Genomic DNA, 27,920 nt, shown 5'->3' with positions numbered 1-27,920 from the left:
TTTTAAAATGTAAACTCAGATTTTCTCTTGCTCTGAACAAATATAAAAAGAAACAAAAAGCTAATGTATGATATTCCCAGCTACACTCAAACTGGGGGGGGGGGGTGTAGCTCAGTAGTAGAGCATCCTAAAAACATACAAAAACTACTGGATAATTAATGTTCGATAGTGAAATAGAAGGGTTTAGAACCACACCTGCAAGCCAAATCCAATCTGTTGCCTGCTACCTACATAAAGTTTTTTTATTCTTCTTTTTGTTTTTTTGAAACAGGGTCTCACTATGTAGTTCAGGCTGGTCCTGAACTCACTATGTAGTTGAGGTTGGCCTGGAACTTACAGTGATCCTCCTGTCTTAGCCTCCCAAGTGCTGGGATTACAGGCGTGAACCACCACACCCAGCTTGTACATAAACTTTTATTGGTATACAGCCTTGCTCATTCATTTACATATGATTGTTTCTGTGTTATAATGGCAGGGTTGAGTAGTTACCACCTAGAATGTCTGCCTCACAAAGCCTATAATATATATATATATATGTTATCTGGCCCTTTACAAAAAAAGTTTGCTGATCACTGGCTTAAATCAGTAATAATAGTGAGACTCTTTTCTGAATTTAAAACTGAAATATATAATCTGAAAATATAAATATATATCTGGAAACAATGAGACCAAAGAGTTAAAATCAGCATGTCAAAATACAATCAGGGGAGCTGGGGATTTAACTCAGTGGTTCCACTGTCTGCCTTGCAAGCTCAAGGTCCCGAGTTCAATCCAGTACCAAAAAAGAACAAAAACAAAAAAAAACAATGAGGTAGGATGTATATCTTAGCTGTTATCTCTCATCCAGATGAGCCACAAGCATTAATATCTGCACATGTGGCATGAACTAATTTCTGATATGCTTCATCCAACATATTTCTAGTAGTATATAAGAATAAGTGATCCCTGGCTTATTTATTTTGGTAAAATAGTCTATAAATTGGAAATAATTGCGACTTTTAAATTTATTCGTTCTTAAATCTCTTCCCTAGGGGAGATTTTTTTCTAAAGTATACCTAGGACTTTCCAACAGGCCTACTGGATCAAAAGTTCTGGTGATGGGGATCTTTAGGTATGCTGTATATTTTAAGCTCTTTGGGTACTTCTGGCCCTTAGGCCAAAACAAATGGCAATCTTAAATGCTTATGTATTATGAATGATTATCAAATCCAATTAAATCAGTGAGGCAAATTCTCATGAAGAGTTCTGAAATTCCTGCTAGGACTAAGATGTATAGACTCCTTTGTTTTTTGTTTTTGGTACCGGGGATCGAACTCCGGACCTTCTGCTTGCAAGGCAGGCACCAGAACCACTGGGCTAAATTCCCTACCCTTAAGATGTATAGTCTCATATAACTCTAAGACCAATATGTCACAAATTTAGCTAACTAGAAAACCTAAGCTGGGGGGATAGCTCAGAGGTACAGCAAGCATTTGCCTAGCCTGTGCAAGGTCCTAGTTCAATCTCTAGTATTACCAAAATATACAAACAAAATCTAAAGTTAATTTGTTGGATTTTAGGAGCCTAAGGAGTTTTTAAAGAAATACTGATCCTTCTGGAGATGAAGCCTGGGTACTACTATTTTTCAATGTTTTCTGGGTGTTTCAAATGTGCAATCTGGGTTGCAAATAACTGACTTAGATAGTCTGTCATTTAAAAAAAACAGAAATGTCTTTGAGAAACTATTTGCAACTTATAAGAAGTCACAATGGAATCTGCCTTGCTGAAGCCTGCAAAATAATTTTTGATCAAGTCTCATTTAAGTTCATCTCACCTAGTCACACATCATAATCCTGATTATGCTGTCACTTCTTTTTTTTTCAGTTGTTTCCAAACTTTTTGGGGGGAGCAGTATGATATAACAAAACCGCGTGAAGGTCTAGAGTGAGATACACTTAGTGCTATTTATTTATAATTTTTTACAGAAAAAAATTAAGATTTTTTTTTTTGGTACCAGGGATCGAACTCGGGGCCTTGCACTTGTGAGGCAGGCAGTGGCACCACTGAGCTAAATCCTGGCCCAAAAGTTAAGACTCTTAATTTGGGTTTGGATTTAAATTTCTGTTTTACCAATTACTAGCTGTGAGATGTTGTATAAGTTAACAAGTAACTATTTCAGTTTCCACATGTATAAAATGGAGATAATCATTCTTTCAGAGTTGAAAATTAAATCAATGATATAGGTAAAGTACCCAGTTGGTGCATAGTATAAATCCAACAAATTAGTTCTTTCCCCCTTTTCTAAAGTTAATACTGGGGCCGGGAATTTAGCTCAGTGGCACCACACCTGCCTGGCAAGCGCAAGGTCCTGAGTTTGATTCCCGGTACTGAAGAAAAAAAAAAAAAGGAATTAAAGTTAATACAGACAATGTCAATTAGTGAATGTTTTAGAAGGATGAACTCTTTTCTTTCCCCAAGGTAACACAGAACTAGGCTGCCTAATCATACATGATCAAGCCCCTGGATCAAGGTTTTTGTGGTGGTAGATGGCTGAAGTAGACAATGCCATTATCATTTTTTGTAGAATCTCTTACCAGCCACACTATTAAACAAATATTTTATGTATTACACGGAAAGAAAAGCTGTCTTTCATTGTATGTTTCAGTGTAGTGCCTTAGTTATAGGCCCCTCAGGTTATGATGTACTGAGTAAAATTTAGAAAATTTTTGTTTGCAAATGGAAAGGGGAACAAGAGTTGGAGGGAGTGGGCAGGGATGGGAGAAGGGAACAACAACAAAAAAGAAGATGTGTTATGTACATGTAAAAACTCTCCATGATAAATGTAATCATTATGTACTCCATACATGTATAAATAAAAAATTTATTTAAGAAAGGGTAGTTTGGCTTAAATAAAGTAAAAGGCTGAATACAAATCTTTATCATTTTTCTCTGTCTCTTAATATATGCACATAAATATAATAGAAAAGCACTATTAACAATGAGTATATACGAAAATTTTTCCTTTTTAAAGAGTGACATTTATATTATACCAAAAGTGCCTCTGTGTAAAATCTAACAAGAAATTTAAGAATTTATTAAATGGTTCCCTGATATCAATATATCACTGAGCCTTTTCCTTTTAAAACACGTCAAAACAGGCTATTCTCTTACTTGGGTAACAGCTGGGTTCTTTTTGTAGTTCAGGCAGAGAAATTCTGCCAGAGCCAAAAGCAGTTCAGTTCCAACCGGAGCATTGCCATGGATACCAGCAACAAAACGAATCTTCGGTTCCTCAGGCTCAGATACATTGGGCTTATTGGAGATTTCAAGGGACCAAATGTGACGATATTCAGCACTCTGTCCCAAACTTTCAAAGCCCAGAAACAAAAAGTCAGCAAATAATTAAGCACTATGTTAACTCTGACTTTCAGATTTAAAAAATAAAAAAGGAACCTAAAACACAATAAACCTTTAAAAAAATCTTTAAAGAATAAATTTCTTGCACCAGAAAACCTTAAGTCAATTTTCCTTGACCAAAAAAAGTCAGAAGTAAAGAATTATCAGATTTAGGAAATACGATTTAGTTCAGCATTCCTCCAAAATCAGTCCTTTTCATACCATCTTCACAGTATTTTCCTATCTTCCATAATCTCTTTTAAATTAACTCACTTAAATTTTTATTATGGAAATATTTAAATATAACATTCCCTTTTAAAGTCTAAACCTATGTAAATGAGACTTTATATTTTACTATAAATGCAACACCAGTTTTGTAGCAAAAATAATTCACTGAAAACCAAACAACGGTTAAATGTTCTGCTTGCCCAGAGTCCTGGGCTTAAGGCCTGCTTTCTTTAATATAAGAAGAAATAGATTAGCATCGAGAAAGATTAATAGAATAAAAAATTATTATTTTTCATGATACTATTCAGGGATATTTAATGCCTGTTGGTACCACCTAAGACTCCAGTTCCCCCACCAGTGGCAGGTGTGCCATATTTTGGCAAAACATTTAATTAAAAACCATATCTTGAAATTAGAAGGTTAAAAAAAATTAAACAAGCTAAGTAGAAAGCAAAATAGTGTACAGTTTGGGGTTTATTTTAAAGTAAGAAAGTCTATAAATTCTAAATAGTGTTAAGATGAATTATTTTAAAACCTAAATGAGGTATTGCCAAAGTAAATATCACTCCTTGCCATCTATAAAAATTATAAGTCAGAATTTAAGAAGCTACAAAAAAAAATTTAAGAAACTAGATTTTCTGGAAAATTAAAAGGACCAATGAAGAAAGATAAAGTAAAAAGGTAAAAGGCTAGACCATGTTCATGAGATTTGCAGGGAACTATAAACTTAAGGCAAAATGTCAAGATCTTACCTTTAGTAAGCAAACTATAAGATCATGGAAACAATTTTGGAGTAACTAACAAGACCTAAAGAAGACTTCTAATAAAACAGGGAAAGTGAGGTAGACAAATCCCAGAAAGTGAAGGAAAAGGCTGACTCAGCCATCAGTTTTACATAAGCCAGTATTGCATGTTTTTCTAGGAAGCTCAATCATATTCCTAGAGCTTTGGGTCACAGAGACTATGAATAGACTAGAGTACAGGAAATAATGGCAACCAGGCTTCATTTTCTAATCTGAAAAAAAAGGTTACACATAATCCCTGATAAACTCATAGTTCCATATTCCTCCCTTGCCATCAGCAAAATAAAACTAAGCAATATTTAGTCAGAACGTGAATCTGCAGCTGCAAAGTGGAAAAGGACTTTGAAATTCAGCCACAGTAAGCACCAGGAAGAGTAATTTTACATTTCATAAAGGCTCAGCCTATGCATTGCTAATTTAACAAATAATTCCCTTCAGTATAACCTATAAGTTTCTAAGGTTCATTGTTAAGAATATCTGCAACCAAGTATCTGTTGCAAAACAAAGTAAACTCCAACTCTGTACCTTCAGCTCCCAAATACATATCTCTAAATAAGACCCTATTCAATATGGCTGACACTGAATAAACCATTTTAAGGACAAAGAAGGGAAAAAAAGGCAGTAAGAAGGTGACACTTACGTGGTAAGATTTGTTACAAGTGGATAATTCATTACAAGTCCTCTCAAAAATTCTGATAAGTCTTTATATGAATGGTATCGATAAAGAGCCAGATTTGAAGAGGAGCTTAACATGATGCCTTCCAAACCATTCTCAGCTGAAAGGTCTTTAATTAAAGCTTCAAACTCTTTAGTAGTTGGGTCACTGGCATCATCAGTGCTGGTGCTATCCCCCTTTCCTTTTTTTGATTTATTGTTTGCATCTGTTGAGGATCGAACAAGTGTGAAGTTGACCTGAATAGCACCTTCACTCTTGACAGTCACATTCTTGGTAACTGGGTTATACCTATAATGAAGCAGAATGATCAGAGCTACATTTCTCAGCTGCAGTACACAACTGTACTGGGAAATAAGAGGATACATGAATCTTCTGAATAAATATGGTCTATCTTTTTAAAGAGCTATTTTCGTTTTGTTTTGTTTTGTTTTTTGGTACTGGGAATGGAACTCGGGACCTCGTGCTTGCAAGGCAGGCAGCAGAACCACTGAGCTAAATCCCCGGACACTGAAGAGTTATGTTTTTAACTTTGAGGTAATTTATGATTTTTTAAAACATTAACAGACACAGGTATATATAAATAGGAATGAGTTTTTAAAATTAAAAATATGATTTCAAATGAATATTTGCGTTTACAGTAGATACCTTGTCTCCTGGAATCTGAATTCAGTCTGCCATCAGGATATGTGGGTGGAAAAGTTTGAGAGGTACCAGCTCAGGGCATTCACTATCAAACACATCACTCTTGCCCTACTTCTAAGATACCCTGCTCTGTAGTTTATCTAATAGAGTAATAATACTATCTAATACAGTACACTGCCAAAACAGACCAAAAGAAAATTAGAAAAGGCTTTGTTCTAGAGAGGTTCTAACCCCTCCATTTATGGACCAATAGATATCTGAAAGCCTTACAAAACAGATAACAATGTAGCTGGCCACGGTGGCCCACATCTGTTATCCTAGCACTTGGAAGGTGGAAGCAGGAGGATTGCCTCCAGTTAAGAGACCAGCCTGGGCTACACAGTGAGTTCAAGGCCAGACTAAATTACATAGTGAGACCCTGTCTCAAGAAACCAAAAAGAAAAACAAAGAAGACAAACAAAACCTGGCCTTTAACTCTCTTATGTAGCCCAGGCTGGCAATGAACTCATGATCCTTCTTCCTTAGCGTCCTAAGTGCCGGGATTACAGGTATGTGTCACCATGCCTGGTCCATTTTCTCTTTTTTTTTAAGGAATAAAAATAAGTTGGGGGGCTGGAGGTTTAGCTCAGTGGCACTGCGCCTGCCTTGCAAGCACAAGGTCCTGAGTTTGATCCCTGGTACTGGAAAAAAAAATAAGTTGGGAACCTGGCACTAACCTGTAGTCCAGCTACTTAGGAGGGCTTAGTGGGAGGACTGCTAAATCCAGGAGTTTGAGGCTAGCAAAAAAGCTTAATAAATAAATCTTTGTGGGAATAAAATCTCTAAAAAAGATGAAAATGCCTTACTCTGAAGCAGTAAGGCAAACATACAACACTAAAAAAATAGTTGACTGTCTACAGAGCTTTAAGAGGCTCTATAGACAAATGTAACACAGTGGCAACTATTGGACACTGACTACAGTATGTGGAAGAACAGGAGTATTTCCTTTTGCAACTAATAGGTACCTCCCAGAATTGTTATCACCAGTAAAGGAAATTGGTCACTATGGCATTCATATCTTGATAAGGATTAGGTAATAGGAGCAGAGAAAGGTGAAGGTGCATAGTTTCATAGATTTCTTATATCTGACACTTTGCATACTTGATTTTCCATTAGAGGAGAGTGAAACAAGCTCTAAACTTCCCATTACTAAACTCCAGGTTGCTTAGCAGGCTCTCCTCCAGAATGCAGCCATGTTTCTTTCATCCCCAGTATGCACTTTTTAAAAAAACTTTTTTGGAGACAGGATCTCACTATGTAGTTTAGGCTGGCCTTAGACTCACTATGTAGCTCAGGCTGGCCTCAAACTCACAGCATCCTCCTACCTCAGCCTCCTGAATGCTGGGATTATAGGCAGTGTACATCATCACGCCCAGCCTCCAGTATGCAATTCTAAAGTACTCATTACTCACCCTCGAGCAGATGCTGTGATTTTATAAGTCCCTGGAACTAAGAGACGCCAGTAATCTCCAGCTTTGTAAGTAGTCACTGGATGATTAATTTCAGCAACACTAATGGTGGCATTTAATATACCCCTGCCATCTGTAGCATCAAGGACAAATCCTTTGACACCCTGATGAACCTGAATAAAGGACAAGAACATCAGATTTTAATGGCAATGATCATTATCTCATTACTTTGGGAGCTCAGGTCCAAAACAACAGATTGTTAATAATGTAAACTAATGAAACAAACAGGAATTTAGTTCAGAGTAAAGCTATATATAAATACTCATCAAAATTTTTTAGTTTCTAAAGACTAATTATTCATAGCCTTGGTTTGTCTTTATCATGAAGAACATAAATAACAATTTAAACTTTGGGTTATTCTAAGTATTTCAGAATACAGGATAATCTGCAAGAAAACTGGTCTGGCCTCTTAAAAAAGGAAATGTCATTTTTTAAAAATGAGCACATTATAGAGCGATATAATAATCATATGCAATGCATAAAACTTGACTGGATCCTGGTTCCAAAATACAGGTATAAAATTATATTTTGTGGCTGGGGATTTAGCTCAGTGGTGTCGCCGCCTGCCTCGCAATTATTTTGTTTGTTTGTTTGTTTGTTTTTTGGTACCGGGGATTGAACTCCGGACCTTGCGCTTGCGAGGCAGGCGGTGGCACCACTGAGCTAAATCCCCGGCCTGAAAAAATTATATTTTGGGGTCAAGTGTGGAAATTTGGATACAGACTAAGTGTTAGGTAATATCTGAGAATTATTGTTAGTTTCCATAGGTGAAATAATGGCATTTGGAGATGATATAGGGAAAAAAAAAATCCTTATTTTTCAGGAGATAGATGCTGAAATATTTGGAGGTAAAACATCTTTTGGGGAGGGGGGCGGTACTGGGGATTAAATCCAGGACCTTGCGTTTGCGAGGCAGGCGGCAGCACCACTGAGCTAAATCCCCAGCAAAACATCTTAACACTTACAGTTTATACTAAAATAGTTCAGCCCAAACTGTGTATCTTGTGTATACGTGTTTCATATAAATAAAGCAAACATAACATGTTAAAAACTGTTAAATCTAGGTGTAGGAATAGGAGTGTTTATTGTGCTAGCCTTATAACTTTTCTGTATGTCTCTTTTTCAGAATAAAATGATTTTAAATGTTAGTACAAATCCAAAGACTTTATGACATACCTTGAGGTATAGTACTTAGGCAAACAATAAAAGCAGAAATGTACAACATATTATTAGTCAGATTATCCTAAATAACCATTAGCGTTTTTCTTTTTCTTTTTTTTTTTTTGGTACCAGGGATCGAACTTGGATCCTTGTGCTTGCGCAGCAGGCAGCAAAACCACTGAGCTAAATCCCTGGGCCCCTAGCATTTTTCTTATAGTCTTTACCTATAGGTCACCATGTATATCCAAACAAAAGGAAATTAATCATTTAACAATAAACCACTGGCAATAAGCAAAAGAATAAAAATATTTATCCCATAGCTCATCTTTCTATCACTTGACAAAAGCTTTAGGAATGTAGCCTATTTATTCTAGCCTTTTATAAAGAAAGAGGACAAAAAGTGAATAGTAACCATTAAGGGCAAAATGTCACTACCTTTTTAAATCATTTTCTTCAACTCTTTCTGATACATTCAAATAAACTCAATAGCATCCATAAAATTTTCTAGATAAATATACTAAATGAAATGGAATACAAACTGGGTAAACATACTAAAACAAATTGGAATTCAAAAGGGTATATTCTAAAATCACTACATAAAAAATTTTGCTCTTGGATGAAATCATACTTCACTCCTGAACAGTCAGTTACCTGTTTCATAAACTGGATTAGAGATCTTCGATTCTGTTCCCAAAACTTGGGCAGATCTTTCTCAAATGGGTATTTCACACAACCTAATTCAATAGTTACTTCAAAGCAATTTGTTTGTAAATAGTTCCAGTCCTGCATACCACCTAAAGGACAGAAAATTAAAACAAGTCATTATGAAGATGTTTTCATAGTTCAGATCCTACAAGGCAGGAAGCATTCTTAGTAAAAAGTCAAATTTATCTTGGATCAGCATTGGTGAAAAACAATAATGCATTCATGGGAAGGCTCTCTGATGCTTGTGGTCCAGGCCAAATGTGTACTTATATGTTTAAGTAGAATTCAAGTGTAGCTTACATTCTTTCTATAGGCACACTTGTGGAAAATGTAACACTTTTAGGAAGTTGTGCAAAATAGTTGAAAATATTGTTTGAATGTCTTAAGCTATTTAAACAATATTTTTTTAAAGGAATGGTTCTCAAAATTAAAAAAAAAAAAAAAAGATAAGTAACAAGCAGCACTGTCCAGGAGACTAGAAAACCCATCAAGTTGTAAGGACTTGAAAATCTTTACCTGGAACATTGTACCAATTAGCTCCATTTGTTATTCCATGATGAAAGTATTCATTAGGGTACATATTCTTGCAAGGTCTACCTTGAAACATCTGGGGATTTTCCTGAAAAAAAAAAGAATCTTTTATTTGTTTGTATCTACATGAAAAAATATTGGAAGGATACAGGAAAATAACAAAAGTGGTTTCCAACAGGGAATGTGAGGTGGTGGGTGGTGGGGATTGAATGGGGCCATAGGAAATCAGTGAGATTTTTCACTGTAGGTTTTGTTTTTTTAAGACCATTTGGATTTTCATTATGTGAACTTATTTTTAAAATTAAAATTAAATGTGTTTTATAAGAAAATTATAAGACTTCATTTATTACTTACAATTATAAGTAATATAAAATCCAGCACCAAATTCTCTAAAGCTTCAGCTCATATTCATACATTCATGTCATACATTCATTTCATACTTTCAAAGAGCTTAAAGTCCAGAAAAAATAACATATACACGATGTGGAGTAAGCAGCTTTCCCTGACTTCTAGGGGCACTAAGATGGGTCCTCTGAAGTTTGAACAATATACAACAATTATCCTATTCCAACTGGTTGCACCTTTTCCTTCCACTAAGACAATATTTCTCCTAACAGTTTGCATCTTTGTGCTCTCAAGCATCTAGCCCAGTGTCTGGCACACAGTACACGGACAATTGCTTATCCAATGAAAGGTAAGAAAAACTGCCACAGAGGCACAAATAAATGCTACTGGAATCCAGAAGAGAGAAAGATTACTTCTGACTAGAGTGGCTGGGGAAATTAAACTATGAAAGATGGTCAAAATTTCATTTCTCTCTTTTGGAAATAGAAAAAAAAAAAAGAAAAGTGTGAAAAGTTAACAGTTTTCCATTTTCCCACCACTTTGAGAATTAACCATTTAACTTTAAATAGATAAACAATACCTTTCCAGAAACTTAATATACAGTGGATCCTTGACTTATGAACTCAATTCGGTTCTGAGGGCTGGTTGTAACTCAAGTTGGTCAATGAAGGCTCAGGCTCCTCTACACAGCCTTCAAAGTCTCTCTCCTGTATACAGGCAGATCTCAGTGTCCTTAAAGAAACACTGACCCAAGATGGCTCAATTAAACCCACACAGGAAAGAATGTTGTATTGTTCATTCCAGAACTCGCTAAGGGTTAAATGTATAGCTGAAACCATATGGAAGCACAATTGGCCGGCAGGGTGACAACTCAAGACTTTGGCTGTAAGTTAAAACTAACATTTTGGTCATAACCCAAGTTGTTTGTATGTCAGGTTGGTCATAACTTGAAGGCCTACTGTACTAATTAAAGGCTTATGATCCCAAAGCACACTTAAAATAAAACCCATTACATTTTTTAAAATGGTAATTCTTTATTGGAGGGCAACAGATTGATATTTCACAGTTACATGGTAAACTAGGTAATTTATTTTTGTGCGATGGCAGATATAGTAAATATTACAATAAAAAGTACAGGATGGTAAAAAATAATTTATGTCACTCAATTCTTTTTAAAAACTTATTTCCTGCTTACCTTTCCTTTGGCCTTTGTTGGACAGTCACAATGACAAGCTAAATAATGTATCACTTGAATGGAATTTTATGACAGACTACCTGGGTGTTTTAAAATTTTTATTAGTATATGTTTGCAGTACATAATGATTACATTCATCATGGGGAGCTGGTACATGTACACAACACATCTTAATTCTTTTTATATCCCCTCCTTTCTTCTCCCTCCCTCTTCTTTCTATCTCTTGGTTCCCTTCCCATTTGCAAAAGATCTCCCAGACCACTTGGCTTTGAATCCCAATTCTGTCTCATTCTTAACCTTAGGCAATTTACTTAACCTCTCTAGTTCAAATTTTCTCATCTAAAAAGTGGAAATAGTAACAGGACTGTCCTAGGGTTGTAGGGAGAACTAAATGAGTCAAACTCAAACCCATTATTTTAGATTACTATAATAACTGTACATGTCATTCTGCTTTCTGGATTTCCACGAAAGGTTTGCACCAAAATCTCTATGACTCTTGTTTCTGTCTCCACTTTCATCAATATCTATTTATCCATCTACCTAAATTATATAGATGTACTACTCTACTATTGGACTAATACATATATTATAAACATGCATAAAAATTAAAGGATACATTTAAAAATGTAAATAATTTCTAACAGTCTTCTTGCATCTTAATATATCATCCACTGTAATTCCACTCTGGGATGGCACATATGGCAATAACTACTAACATTTTGACTTCCTTCTCAGGGCAGCAAAGAGCATGTAAAGACTTCTAAAGGGTGATAGGTGGTACATTAATGGCTTTAGGAGACTTATTCTGATAATTGTATTTTGATAGTAATGCTGTTTTTAATGACTATGCAATTCTACCTTTTGCAACCATTAAGATGATCCCAATGTTTTTCTTCTTTAGTTTGTTAATGTGGAAAATTACACAGACTTGTTTTCAAATGTTGAAAGAGAAAACAGCCATATATGATCTGTAAAAGGATGGGTGTAGGGCCGGGGATTTAGCCCAGTGGTTTCGCGGCCAGCTGCGCAAGCGCAAGGACCCAAGTTCAATCCCCAGTACCAAAAAAACCCCAAACCAAACCAAACAAAACAAAAAAGTATGGCTGTGGCTGTATGTCAGTAAAACTTCACTACAAAAAGCAAGTGGTGGAGAAGATTTGGCACTGGAGGTATAGTTTGTCAATCCTACTCCTTTAGCCTATTTTACTAAGTAAGTTAAAGATTTTGTTAAATAAACTATCATGCCTATATTCCAGGTAGAGTGCTCTAAAAACCACAGATAAAAAGACATCAACTGAGGTAGAGGATAATGGAGAAAGAGAGTACGTTCAAAAGTGATGTGGAAAGAAGAGGAGAAAAAGCCTAAAGACTGACTGAAGAAGTCATGAAATGTTTAACTAAGAAACCACTTGTTTGTGTGTTGCAGGACTTTATTTTAAGGCATTTTAAAATGAATTAATTTTATACTATCTAATGTTTAAACACAAACATACCTTGGAATAAGAAAGTGCTATTTGTTGGAACACGGCATCATCTGGTGATTTACTATATAAGGCAAGTCCTTGTTCATCATCATCAAAAGGGTAATTAACCACCAAAGAACCTACAAGGGAAAGGAGAAAAATGTATCATGTTACCTGTTTTAAAAGGGACCATTAACATAAAAGTAAGCTTTTCACAATATCGTCAGAGAAGAAAAGTCAATAAAATTTGCTAAGCCTAATTTCATCAACAAAATCCAAAATAGGGGCTTGAGTGTGTAGCTCACTAGTCAAGAGCACTTTCCCAGTATGCACAAATCAGTGTTCAATCACCAGCACCATCCAAAAGCAAGCAAGCAAGCAAGCAAGCAAGAAAGAAAGAAAGAAAGAAAAGAAAGAAAAATATACTAATTTCCTCAATAAAAATTAAAATGCATAAGTGAAAAAAACATAGATGCATGATCTCTACAGGATGCCTTAAACAGAAAGATCTTGGGAATTTACCAGTGTAATTTAACCCATTAGTGCTAAAACCAGAAGTATACAAACATTTTTTTACACAAGTAAATAATTTTATAATATGTAAGATCAGAATTTTGATACTTTTTCAGTACAATTCAGACATTTTAAAGGTTATGACATTTTAAAATAAGAAGAAATTGAGGCCCAACTAATGCATCCTCCTCATTTTGGAGATACAGAGTCTAAAACAGAGAGGTTAAATGACTTATGGATAGCAGAACCATCCCTGACCCACATTCAGAAAAAAAAATGCTACAACTTTCTCTTATTGTTCTATTGGAAATTATTCACTTGGCATTATATGACTTTTTATGACTTAAGATAAACAAAGTAATGTTTTAAAACAAGTAAAAAATATCAACTCCTAGTAGTTAGGATGCTTCTCCGTGGGAAGTCCCTGGGTTTAATGCCAAATATCACACACACACACACAAACACACACACACACACAGTGTGCACACACATGCACATACACACATATGCAAAGAAATTAAAAGCTTTTCTGTACACCAATAATAAACTAGCTGAGAAAGAAATCAAGAAGACAATTCCATTCATGATAGCATAAAAAAAAAGTACCTAAGAATCAACCTAACCAAGGAAGTGAAAGACGTCTATAATGAAAATTAAGAACATTGAAGAAAAAATTGAAGAAGACACTAGAAGATGGAAAGAGCTCCATGTTCATGGATCAGCAGAATTAATATCATTAAAACGGTCATATTATCAAAAGCAACCTACAGATTCAAAGCAATCCCCATCCAAAAGGCAATGACATGCCACAGAATTAGAAAAAACAATCCTAAAATTTATATAGAAACACAAAATAACAGCCAAACAGTTCTGAACCAAAAGAGCAATGCTGGAGGCATCATAGTATCTGATTTTAAAATATACCACAAAGTCATAGTTACAAAAACAGCATGGTACCTGCAAAAAATAGACATGTAGGCCAATGGAATAAAACGGGGCAGAGAAACAAAACCACACAACTACAGCCATAGGAGTCTTGACAAGGGAGCCAAAATATGTTTTTTTAAAAATATCTTTTAAAAATGGTGCTGAAAAAAAAATGGTGCTGAAAAAAGTGGGTATCTATATGTAGAAGACTAAAACTACATCCATACCTTTTACCCTGTACAAAACTCATTTCAAAAAGTATCAAAGTCCCAGGTTTAAGATATTAAAGTTTGAAACTGCTAAAAGGAAACATTGGAGAAACACTTCATGTCAAAGGCAGAGGCAAAGACTTCCTAAATAGGACTTCAATAACACAGGAAACAATAGTAAGAATCAGCATATGAGACTACATCAAATCAAAAAGTTTCAGTATAGGGCTGGGGACTTAGCTCAGTGGTTCTGTTGCCTGCCTTGCAAGCGCAAGGACCCAAGTTCGATCCCTGGTACCAAAAAAAAAAAAAGTTTCAGTATAGCAAAAGAAACAATCAAAAGAGTGAAGAGACAGGGTTCTGAATGGGATAAAATATTTGCCAGCTATTCTTCAGACAGACAATTAATATCTAGAATATATAAAGAATTTTTTAAAAACTTAACATCATGGGAGGCTGAGGCTGAAGGATTGCAAGTTCAAGTCCAGCCCAGTCTGGGCAGCTTATTAATACTCTTTCCAAAACAAACAAATGAAAACCCCAATCAATAAATGGACAAATAAATACAAATGGCCAATCAGTATTAAAAAAAATGTTCAACATCTTCAGCCACGGGGGAAATGCAAGTCAAAACTGTACTCAGGGGCCAGGAATTTAGCTCAGTGGTTCTGCCGCCTGCCTAGCAAGCGTTAAGGACCCAAGTACGATCCCTGGTACCAACCCCACCCCACAAAACCCAAAAACCCCAAACAAACAAAAGAACTGCACTCAGTAGAGAAGGGTGGAAGGGGTGAAGGGAGCACAGGGAATGGGGAAAAAATAAGAACCAAGATACATCATGTACAGGTACAAGCTCCCAATGATAAATGTAAATATACTGTATACCTAAAATGTACCAATAAAAGAATTTAAGAAAGAAAAAAAAACTGCACTCAGATTCTATCTTACCCCAATGTGAATGGCTATCATCAAGATACAAAATACAACAAATATTGGTGAGGACATGGTAAAAAGGAACACTTCTACACTGTAGGTAGGAATGCAAATTACTACAGCCTCTATGGAAATCAGCATGACAGTTACTCAAAAAACTAAAAACAGAACTTCCATATCTGTGTGGAACACATCTAGATGCCCATTAACAGATGAATGGATAAAGAAAATGGGGCATATGCACAATAGAGTATTATTCAGCTATAAAGAAGAAATTATTTCATTTCTAGGAAAATGGATGGAACTGGAAATCATCATGTTGAGTCAAATAAGCTAGACTAAGAAAGACAAGTATCACATGCTTTCTCTAATATGTGGAATCTAAAAACAAAGATAACATGAAAGTAGAAGAGATACTATTATTAGACAAGAGGAAGGGAATAAGAGGGAGGGGAGTAAGGGAGGAAAATGTGAAGATAGTATGATCTAAATATGCTAGACGTATGTAAGAATATAAAGTTTTTTAAATGGTCATCACAATACTTAACAATATTTCTACTAGTCTATCTCAATAACTAGCATCAACACCAAAAACATGAGCAACAAAAGAAAAAAACGTGTAAGTTAGGCTTCATCAAAATTAAAAACCTTTATGCATCAAAGGACATGATTAAGAAAGTACAAACACAACCTACAAAGGAGAAAATACTTGCAAATCAGCCATGTGACAAGAGTCTAACACCGAGAATATATAAAACATATAAAGAACTTTTCAAACTAAACAACAAAGAAAAACAATTAAAAACTGGGCAAAGAACTTCAACAGATGTTTTTTCAACGAAGATATACAAATTGCCAATGAACACATAAAATGGTGTTCAACATCATTAGTCATCAGAGAAGTGAAAATCAAGTCCACAATCAGCTGTGTAGTGGCACATGCCTGTAATCCCAACTCCCTGGGAGGCAGTCAATGAGGATTACAAATTCAAGGCCAGCCTGGGTATTACCAAAACCCTGTTGTAATTTTTTTTTAAAAAAATTTTAAATGGCTAGGGATATAGCTCAGTGATAAAGTACCCTGGAGTTTGAGCCTTATAGTACTGCAAAAAAAATAAATTTAAAAACCAAGATGAATCAGAAAATGGAAAGATATCCCCTATTCCTGAATAGGGAGAATCAATACAGTCAAAATGGCCATACTTCCAAAACTGTCATACAGATTTAATGCAATCCCAATCAAAATACCAACAGTGAGGCCAGGGATTTAGCTCAGCAGTGCAAGGTCCTGAGTTCGATCCCCCCATATCAAAAAAACAAAAACAAAAACACAAAAGGCTGGGGGTGTAGCTCAGTGGCGCCGCACCTGGCAAGGGCAAGGTCCTGAGTTTGATCCCCAGTACCTGAAAAATATCAGCAGCGTTCCTCACAGAACTAGAGAAAGCAATCCTAAAATTTATACAGAACAGAAGTGAACAGTGAAAGCAATTGTGTAAGGCAGGGGGCATCACAATCCCAGATTCCAAGTTATACTACAAAGCTACAGTGATAACAGCATGGTACTAGCAAAACAAAAAAAACCACACAGACTTGTGGGTCTATGAAACAGAATAGAGGATGCAGAAACAATTCCAGGCACACTCACTACCCTATCTTTGAAAAAGGGGCCAAATACTTTTGCTGGAGGAAAGACAGCCTCTTTGATGGTGCAGGGAAAACTGGCTATCTACATGCTAAAGATTGACCCTAGACCTGTATCTTTCTGCATGCACTAAACTAAAATCAAAATGGATCAAAGATCCAAATATTAAAACAGAAATACAATCTGCTAGAAGACAAAATAGGTAAAACTTCTGAAGACATAGGCAAAGACTTTCTGAATAGAAACTCTGGTTGCACAAAAAATAATACCAAAAAATCAACAAATGGGATCACATCAAATTCAAAAGCTTCTGCAGAGCAAAGGAAACCACCAACAGACTGAAGAGACAACCTATAGATGGGAAAAATTTTTCACCAGCTACTCATCGGACAGAGGTCTAATATCCAAAACATATAAAGAACTCAAAAAAATGAGACTCCGCAAATATAAAGACCCAATTAAAAAATGGGCATCTGAAATGTATAGACATTTCTCAGATCAAGTTCAAATGGCCAATAAATACATGTAAAAATTTCAACATCGCTGGTTAAACTGGTGCAATCACTATGGAAATCAGTATGGAGATTCCTCAAATAACTAAAACTAGGAATTTCATTCAACCCAGCTATTCCCCTTCTAGGCATTTTCACAAGAGTTAAAATACATTATATTATAGTGATAATGCATTCCCATGTTTACAGCAGGACAATTTATAATAGCTAAATCTTGGAAGCACCCTGTATGTCTATCAACAGATGAATGAAAAAAAATATTGTATTTATACATAATAGAGTACTAGTCTGCCAAAAAGAAAGATAAACTTGAGTCATTTGTAAAAAATGAGTGCACCTTGAAACAATAAGGTTAAGTAAATTAGACAGATAAGCCTGTATTGTATTGAATAGTTTTCTTATATGAGAAACCTAATATATAAATAAAGTGCAATACAAAAGACAGACAATAGGAAAAAAAAAGTTATTGTAGTCCAACATGGTCAATGTAAAAGTATACCTTGATTTAGTATAATTGTTCCTCAAAGAGCTATACACAGAATTCCCATGTTATCTATCAGTTTCATTCCTAGTATATATAATACCCCAAAGAACCAAAAAGGAAGAGGAACTCAAATTCTTATATGCCAATACTCACAGCAGCATTATTCATAATGGTCAAAAAGCAGAAACAACAAAAATGTCCTTTAATGGTTAAATGGAAAATGTGACATATAGTATATATATATATATATGAATATTATTTATCCATAAAAAGGAATGAAGTATTAATACATGATACAACATGAATGGACTCTAAAAACATGATAAATGAGAGCCAGGGACTTAGCTCAGTGGTGCTGCTGCCTGCCTTGCAAACGCAAGGTCCTAAGTTCGATCCCTAGTACCAAAAAAAAAAAAACCATGATAAATGAAAAAAGCCATACACAAAAGGGTAAATATATATATATATATATATATATATATATATAGTAACATTCATATGAAATATCCAGAATATATAAATCCATACAGGCAGAATACAGACTGGTGGTTACCACCAGGTGAGAAAAGGGGAGAATGGGAAACAACTGCTTAGTAGGCAGTTTCCTTTTGGAAAGATGAAATGGTTTTAGAACAAAATAGGGGTGGTGAATTGCCAATTATGAATGGACTAAATGCCACTGGAATTTTCACTTTAAAATAGTTGATTAAGAATTTCATCTTGGTGGCCAGGGATAGCTCAGTGGTTCCGCCGCCTGCCTGGCAAGCACAAGGGCCCGAGTTCAATCCCCAGTACCAACAACAACAACAACAAAAAAAACAACAAAAAAACCCCAAAGAATTTCATCTTGGGCCAAGGATTTAGCTCAGTGGTTTCAGTCCCTGCCTTGTAAGCATTAGGTCCCAAGTTCGATCCCTAGTACCAAAAAGAAAAAAAAGGATTTCATCTCAATTGAAAAATATTAGTCTCAGGTGGGCATGTAACCTCAGCTACTCTGGAGGCTGAACCAAGTGGATTGCAAGTTCAAGCCCAGTTTGGGCAACTTAGTGAGACTCTGTGTCAAGACAAAATTTTAAAAGAGCTGGGGATGTAGCTCAGTGCTTTCTGGGTTTAATCCCCAGCACTGCACATATACATAAATATCATCTCAAAATGAGCCACTTTGGCATATTACTTTGAGCTGACGACAACAGAGAAACAGCAGATGCAGGAAGGGCTCTCTGCCCTCCCTCTTTCTGTCTAGATGCAAAGTATATATTTCCCACGAGAACATCGTGGTCTAGGTACCAGGAAGAACAAAACACACTTATCAGAGATAGAGAGTCAAGATTAAGATGAGTCCACACAAAGAAATCGTACTAAAAATAACACTTATCTTCCATTATTTTCTCCCATATATTTCCTAGTAAGAGTTCCACAATTTACTGCCCCTAGAACCCATTTTCTTCGTGCAGTCACTTTTCACAAGTATTAGCCTTGGTTAAGAGTGTATGATCCCTTCAGTGGAACAGATTAGAAGATGCAGAAACAACTCCAGACATACTCAGCCACCTCATCTTTGACAAAGGAGCCAACCACCCTCACTGGAGGAAAGATAGTCTATTTAATAAATGGTGTTAGAAAAACTGGATTTCAACCTACCAAAGATTAAAACTAGACTCATATCTATCACCATGCACTAAACTAAAATCGAAATGAATTGAAGATCTAAATATTAAAACAGAAACACTAAAGTTGCTGGAAGATAAGTTAAGCAGAACTCTTGAAGACATTGGCATAGGAAAAGACTTTATGAACAAAACCTCAGTAGCATGGGAACTAGCACAAAGAATCAACAACTGGGATCTCATCTTATCAAAAAGCTTCTGCACTGCAAAAGAAACCACCAACAGAGCTAACAGACAACCTACAATATGGGAAAAAAATTTTAGCAGCTGTACCTCAGACAAAGGACTACTATCTAGAATATATCAAGAACTGAAAAAAAATCAGACCCCCCAAATTCAAAGACCCAATTCAAAAATGGGCATCTGAAATGAACAGACATTTCTCAGACAAAGAAGTAAAAGCAGTAAACAAATACATGAAAAAATGTTCAACATCACTGGTCATTCGAGAGATGCAGATGAAAACAACACTGAGATTCCACCTCACCCCAGAAAGAATGGCTGCTATCAAGAAATCAACCAATAACAAATGCTGGTGGGGGTGTGGGGAGAAAGGAACCCTTCTCCATTGCTGGTGGGAGTGCAGACTGGTGGATCCACTGTGGAAATCAGTATGGAGAGACCTCAAAGAACTAAGACTAGAGGTCCCATTTGACCCAGCTATTCCTCTGCTGGGTATCTTCTCAAAAGAATTAAAAGAATCATACCACAGTGATATATGTGCACCCATGTTCACAGCGGCACAGTTTGTAATAGCTAAAGCTTGGAAGCAGTCCAAGTGTCCATCAACTGGGAACGGAATAAAGAAGATGTGGGGTTTTTTTAAATAAAATGGAGTACTACTCAGCCATAAAGAACAAAAAACTAGAGTCATTTATAGCTAAATGGATGCATATAGAGGCCATACTCTTACGTGAAATAAATAGGACACACATGTGTAAATACCAAATAGTTTCACTAGTGTTAGAAACTGATAGTGTAATCAAGGGTTAAAATGATTAAAATGAATAACTGATAATGTGAAATAGGAAAAAAAGGTCCAAAGACAAAGGAGTGAAGGGAGGGGAAGGGGAAAGGAAGGGAGGGAAAGGAAAAACTATGAGAAAAGAAAAAAAATGGAAATGATGTCTATGTAAATAGGGAAGGGTGCACAGGTAATGGAGATAAAATAAGAACCAAGATACATCATGTACAGGTACAAGCACCCAATGATAAATGTAAATGAATTGTATACCTAATATGTACCAATAAAAGAACTTAGAAAAAAATAAAATTAAAAAAAAAAATTTTAAAAAAGCTTCTGCACTGCAAAAGAAACCACCAACAGAGCTAACAGACAACCTACAATGTGGGGGAAAATTTTTAGCAGCTGTACCTCAGACAGAGGACTACTATCTAGAATATATCAAGAACTGAAAAAAACCCAGACCCCCCAAATTCAAAGACCCAGTTCAAAAATGGGCATCTGAAATGAACAGACATTTCTCAGACAAAGAAGTAAAAGCAGCAAACAAATATGTGAAAAAATGTTCAACATCACTGGTCATTCGAGAGATGCAGATGAAAACAACACTGAGATTCCATCTCACCCCAGAAAGAATGGCTGCTTTCAAGAAATCAACCAATAACAAATGCTGGCAGGGCTGTGGGGAGAAAGGAACCCTTCTCCATTGTTGGTGGGAGAGCAGACTGATGCAACCACTGTGGAAATCAGTATGGAGAGACCTCTAAGAATTAGGACTAGAGGGCCAGGGATTTAGCGCAGTGGTTTTGCCACCTGCTGTGCAAGCACAAGGACCTGAGTTTGATTCCTGGTACCAAAAAAAAAAAAAAGAATTAGGACTAGAGGTCCCATCTGACCCAGCTATTCTCCTGCTGGTTATCTTCCCAAAAGAATTAAAAGAATCATACCACAGCGATATATGATATATGTGCACCCATGTTTATAGTGGCACAGTTTATAATAGCTAAAGCTTGGAAACAGCCCAAGTACCCATCAACTGGAAACTAGATAAAGAAGATGTAGGGTTTTTTATAAAATGGAGTACTACTTAGCCATAAAGAATGAGAAACTAGAGACATTTATAGCTAAATGGATGCATATTGAGGTCATACTCTTAAGTGAAATAAATAGGACACACATGTGTAAATACCAAATAGTTTCTCTGGTGTGAGAAAGTGAAAGTGTAAATAAGGATTAAAATGAATAATTGATAATTTGAAATAGGAAGAAAAGATCCAAAGGGGTAGGGGAAGTGGGAGGGGAAGGCGAAAGGAAAGAAGGGAAAGGAAAAATTATGAGAAAAGGAAAAAATGGAAACACAGTGTTTGTAAACAGGGAAGGGTGGAGGGGGTGAAGGGCACACAAGGAATGGGGAGAAAATAAGAACCAAGATATATCATGTACCAGTAAAAGTACCCAGTGATAAATGTAAATGTACTGTATACCTAAAATGTATCAATAAAAAAATTTAAGGAAAAAAGAAAAGAGTGTATGATCCTTGAGTCTAACTGCTTCTCTTGGAGTTTTATTTCTTTCCAATGAAGTCTTCTAAATATTAACATCTAAAAACATTTGTATGTTTTCCTTCTATTAGAACTGTTAATTCAAAGTCTAGCTGACAAACCTAAGAGAGCAGAGGAAAAATTTGTTATCCCCTACTGCAGCCAAAAACAAAAACAAAAGAAAAACAGAGCTGGCACACATTTATAATTCTAGCACTCTAGAAGACTGAGGCAGGGGGATGGAAGGTTCGAGCCCAGACTGGGCAACTTTGTGAGACCCTGGCTCAAAAATTAAAAATATTTAAAAGAGGGGCTGGGGATTTAGCTCAGTGGTTTCGCCGCCTGCTGCACAAGCACAAGGACCTGAGTTCGATCCCTGGTACCAAAAAAAAAAAAAAAAAAAATTTTAAAGAGCTGGGGATGTAGCTCAGTGTGAAGGCTCTGAGTTCAATCCCCAGTACTGGAAAGAAACAAAAAGAGAGACAGAGAGGTGGGGTGAGGGAAAGTATGAGAAGGAGGAGGAAGAAGAGAGAAGACTGGGAGGGGAGGGAAGAGAGGGGAGGAATGAAACAGCTGGGTGTGCGGTGCACACTTATTATCCCAGTACTCTAGGAGGCTGAGACAGGAGGATTGTAAATATGAGCCTGGGCTGGGGAATTCAGGAACTCAGTGAGACCCTGTCTCAAAATAAGAAAAAAAAAGGGCTAGGTATGTAGCTCAGTGTGCAGACCCTGGGTTTAATCCCCAGTATTGGAAAAAATAAACATAAATACTTTTAAATGTCTTTGCCAAGATTTTAAGGTGAGAAAACAAAATATGTCATACAAAGAAACATGTCTCCCTAACTGATGATGTAAATGTGTGACCTGTTTTCACTAGACTATAACTACTAAGTTTTCAGATTTTGCCAACATAACCTATGACTTGAGAATATTTTTGAAAATCCAAAATAAAAAATATTTTCTATCAAACATACCATAAAGTACATAAAATATTTAAAAAGGAAACAATGTATTTTGTCAACTATTTTTTTCCTACTACTGTAAATCTTCTAAAGCAATTTTTAGAGAATCTCAATTTACTTCCATAAATCTAAATATCTGTAAGTATATACTATCATTCTAAAATGAAAGACTATTCTATGTGCCATCAAATCTCAATTGTGATACTTCTTTTGGACATTTCAACAAATGTTAACACTAAGTTTCTTCCCTGCTGCCCATGATGCTAATACTTTCACTCTTTTTTAAAAATAGTTATTGACAAAATATTTACATACTATATAATTCTCCCATTTAAGTGTTTTGAGGGCTGGGGATTTAGCTCAGTGGTTCCGGTGCCTGCCTCGCAAGCACAAGGACCCGAGTTCAATCCCTGATATCAAAAAAATAATAATAATAAAAGTGTTTCATTTACTCACAGGGTTATACAACCATTACTACTATCTGGTTATCGAAATTTTTTTTTCTTGGTACTGGGGATTGAATCCCAGGGCCTTCACACTAGAGTACAACCCCAACCCTTTTCTTTTTTCTAGTACCAGGGATCACCCAACCCTTTAAAAATTTTTTTTTAAATTTTTAAGATAGAGTCTCACCAAGTTGCCCAGGCTGAGCTCAAACTTGGGATCCTTCTCCCTCAGCTTCCCAGAGTGCTGGGATTATAGGTGTGCACTACTGTGCCTGGCTAGCTGAACATTTTCTTGACTCCAAAAAAAAAAAACCCAGAACCTATTAGCAACCACTTCCCCTTTCCTTCCCTATTCATTACATCAAAGGCAACTACTAACCTGTCTGCCCCTATGTATCTGCCTATTCTGAACATTTCACATAAATGTGATCCTACCACATGTGGTCTCTTGTGACTGCTTCTGTTATCATGTATTTTTTGGGGGGTACCGGGGATTGAACTTAGGACCTTGCGCTTTGGGAGGCAGGCGGTGGAACCACTGAGCTAAATCCCCAGCCCTGTTATCATATTTTTTTAAAGCTTTGTCTATGTTGTATATATATCAGTACTCAATTCCTTTTTATGCCAAATAATTTTCCATTATATGACTATACCACATTTACTTATTCATTTGTCAGCTGATGGTTGTTTGGGCTGTTTTGTTTTTTTTTTGGTACCGGGGATCGAACTCGGGTCCTTGCATTTGCACAGCAGGTGGCGAAACCACTGAGCTAAATCCCCAGCCCAGTTTGGGCTGTTTCTACTTTTTAGTTATTATGAATAATACTGAATGAGCATTCATGTACAGTGAATATTCATATACAAGTTTATTTGTGCATATGTTTTTAGTTCTCCTAGGTGTTGATACCTCACAAACCTAGCTTGACACTGATTTTTTTTTTTTGGTACTGGGGATCAAACTCGGGACCTTGCGCTTTCAAGGCAAGCAGTGACACCACTGAGCTAAATCCCTGGCCTAACACTGATGATTTTTAATGTTGACCTCTCATTCTATTCAATCAAACCTTCCTGCTGAATCATGTGGAGGTGATAAGCTCAGACCCTACATGAGAATAAAGTCATTGTGTTGCAGTTAAGGATATATACAGCAAGTCAAAGATAAGAGAATGTCAAAATCTACACTTACATGAAAGGATTTATTAAACTGTATGGATAAAATAGGACTAAATATTATGATCTGTTGATGTTCAATTTTTATGAATGAAAAAGAACGTGTTACCAAGTTCTGAATGTGAGGAATAAATATAAAACACTTGAAGAACTATCAGATGAAGAGGAGGGGGAAGGATGATGATTAGACAGGAAAGACAAAGGAAAGAAGAGGAAGAAGGGAGGAGCAAGGAATGAGGAGAGAGGGAAAAGAGAGAGGAGAAGTAGAAGAGAAAAGAAAAGAGAGGGGTGGAGGCTAGAAAAGGGGTATGGAGTAAGAGGAAGAGGAGGAAGGTGGGAAGAGGTTGGGGAGAACAGCCAGGAAATTGGCCTAACAAGCAACAAGATCTTTATTGTTACCTAACTTGGAAGCAGTAACAGAATACTGAAATTAAGAAAGCCTAAAACAATAAACAGATAAAATTTCACCAGGATTTTCAAATTCTCTCAACAAGAAGTAATTAGTGGAATATAAAGTTGCCATACCTCCATGCAGGTTTGCTGATAGTACAAATGGGTAGGCCTTCATCCAACTCATTACAGCAATAGTTTCTGGTTGGGTAGGATCTGTGATCTGAACAAATTGGTCTGGGAAATTTCGGTTCAGGTCAAAGTTGTTACTATTGTTTCTGCCAATTACACTTACTGCATCTCCTGTAGGATAAAAGATTCAAATTAAGATATATTTTACTTATTATTTTAATCCAACACACATTGCTTTAGCTATCTTAACTGAAAGGTAAATGTGAACACATCAGGCTTCACTATTATCAATCCCATTCTGATTTAAACACATTTTCCATAACTTTACGAAGACTTTGCTGAAAGTAAAGAAGAAACCAAACCAAAGGCTTTGAAGGCCAAGAAGGCAGTGCTGAAAGGCATCTACAGTCACAAAGGGATCTTCACATCACCCATCTTCCTGCAGCCCAAACACTGTACCTCCAGAGGCAGCCCAGATATCCCCGCAAGAGTGCCCCCAGGCCAAACAAGCTTGTCCACTATGCCACTATCAAGTTCCCCCTGACCACAGAGTCAGGCATGAAGACAATAGAAGACAATACACATTTGTGTTCATTGTGGATGTCAAGGCCAACAAGCACCAGATCAAACAAGCTGTCAAGAAGCTCTGTAACACTGATGTGGCCAAAGTCAATAGCCTGATTGGGCTTTAGAGAGAAGGCATATGTTCGGCTAGCTCCTGACCAGGACACTTTCAATGTTGCCAACAAAACTGGGATTATCTAAACTGAGTCCAGCTGGATAGTACTAAATATACATTTTTTTCACCATTAAAAAATGTATCTTTTCTACATTGTGTGTACTTTGAGAGGAAAAAAATCAAATTATGGCAAGTTGTATTAAAGCACTGCTCAACTGTCAGTAATCGACACACAATGATATGATCAAAACGTTGAGCATTACTGATTATATGGGGATTCTACTGTATGTGAATACATCTCACTAAGAAATAAGGAAAAAGTCCAAATAAAAATTATAGTATGCTGCCAGGGATTTAGCTCAGTAGTTCCACCACCTGCCTTGCAAGCACAAGGTCCAGAGTTTGATCCCTGATACAAAAAGAAAAAAAGAATGGGCAAAAATTATAGTATGCTTACATTAAAGTAATCACAAAAAGGTAAAGTTAGCTAAGAACACAGCTAGAAATATAAATTGACTGAGGAGAAAGATTCAGTTTAAACTTACTGTGCATATGTCATTTTAGTATGAAGTAAGAGACTTATTACTGTCATTATAATGAAAAAAAATTGCAAGTGAATAAAGAAAACAACTAGAGGGCTCACAAGCGGCAGTTAGTTACCCTTCAGAAAGTATAGGGGATGAAATTGGTAGAAGGGATTTGTGATGCTGACAAAGAATAAAGTCCTCAGCGACAGGATTTTTTAAAAATATACTAGGATTAACCTGAGCCTATTTGTTCAAGAGAGTATTAATGACCAGTTGATTCTCCCAGGGGTCAGGTCAGTGTAAGTTATCAATCATGTGGCTGTATATTCATACTGTGGTGCCTGTTTTACTCACAGGTATCACTGTCTAGAAGCAACTGTGGGAAAGTAAAATATCATACTTCAAATATATTTCTTGGGCACATTTCAAGATGGTTATTCGGAGAATCTACAGACATCAGAATAGCTATCCTTTTGGGCTGGAGATTTAGCTCAGTGGCACCGAGCCTGCCTGGCAAGCTCAAGGTCCTGAGTTCAATCTCAGTACCCAGCCCCCCAAAAAAGAATAGCTATCCTTTTGTAAAGAGAAATCTGCTTCTATCTACATTAGCAAATAGCAAATGCAGGCAGAGGCTTCTATCTGATATTGCCTTTTCTGCCTAGGAAGGGTATTTCCAAAGGGAAAAGACACGGTCTGAAATCTGGCCCAGCCAGAGATGACTAAAGGTAGCTGTCACGTGTCAGACTTTACTTATGTAAAGATAACCCTTGTTCTCTGCACACTCTCAACTTTTCACAGCCTGTACCCTCTTCCCTTCACCAGGACAGCAAGAAGCCCAAGCCTCTATCCCTTTATTTATCTGCATTTAACCTTTAATTGCCCAGTTCTTCTTTGAGTTTCATATCATTTGAATTTCATTCATGTAAGATAGGCCAGACCATTCATTGTGTGATTGAGGTTGTTTAAGAGCATTTAAAAATTTAGTAATAACTCTTATTAAAATAAGATTTTCACAAACTTTCATTTTAACAGTAGTTTTTCTTATTATATTGGGAACTTATTTTATAAATGAAAAATCAAACCCAATATATTGAAAGCCAGACTATTTTTGACCCAGTTCTGTTCCAATCCTGGTAAGTTACTGATGTCCCATGCCTCTGCCTCCTCTAGGCAAGCCTACCCTGGGGCAATATAGTAAGAGCTGGGAGAGTAGGTTTGCACAGGACATCTTGCACAGAATACTAGGAGGGTAGAATCCATCTTTCCCCAGCCCATGATTCTATAAAGAAGTTTCAATTTTTCTCTTTTCCCACCAAAGGCATGATGATGTTAGTCTATAATAAACTGGTAAGAGGGATAAGAGGGAATGGAGATGAATAAAGGAATCAAGACGTCTTATGTACATGTACTAACTCCACAGAAGGAATGTAAACATTATGTACTGCAAAGCTGTACTAATAAAAAAACTGACAATGGGCAGATTAACAAGGGAAGAAAAACCACAGCAAATTTCTTTCTTTTTTTTTTTCCTGGTACCACAAATTGAACTCAGGACCTTGCACTTGCCAGGCAGGTGCAGCGCCATTAA

General features: G+C 36.4%; 1 protein-coding gene across 2 annotated transcripts in view; it reads right to left on the bottom strand.

Moving 5' to 3' along the window:
- The window catches only part of Cpd (carboxypeptidase D), a 75,658-nt gene that overhangs the window by 14,602 nt on the left and 33,136 nt on the right, over positions 1-27,920 (bottom strand). For both annotated transcript variants that reach the window (XM_021238141.2, XM_004857085.4), the window contains exons 7-13: positions 25,130-25,297; positions 12,663-12,772; positions 9,615-9,717; positions 9,045-9,187; positions 7,176-7,345; positions 5,047-5,370; positions 3,151-3,346 (exon numbers count right to left, since the gene is read on the bottom strand). In XM_021238141.2, the coding sequence (XP_021093800.1) occupies positions 3,151-3,346; positions 5,047-5,370; positions 7,176-7,345; positions 9,045-9,187; positions 9,615-9,717; positions 12,663-12,772; positions 25,130-25,297 (1,214 nt within the window). The remainder of the gene's footprint in view (positions 1-3,150; positions 3,347-5,046; positions 5,371-7,175; positions 7,346-9,044; positions 9,188-9,614; positions 9,718-12,662; positions 12,773-25,129; positions 25,298-27,920) is intronic.

The sequence above is a fragment of the Heterocephalus glaber genome, unplaced genomic scaffold (genome assembly GCF_053883595.1).
Source record: "Heterocephalus glaber isolate CG9 unplaced genomic scaffold, H.glaber_assembly_v1.0 deba00001564, whole genome shotgun sequence".
In the NCBI taxonomy this organism is placed as follows: domain Eukaryota; kingdom Metazoa; phylum Chordata; class Mammalia; order Rodentia; family Bathyergidae; genus Heterocephalus; species Heterocephalus glaber.
This window is presented reverse-complemented; position numbering and strand designations above follow the sequence as displayed.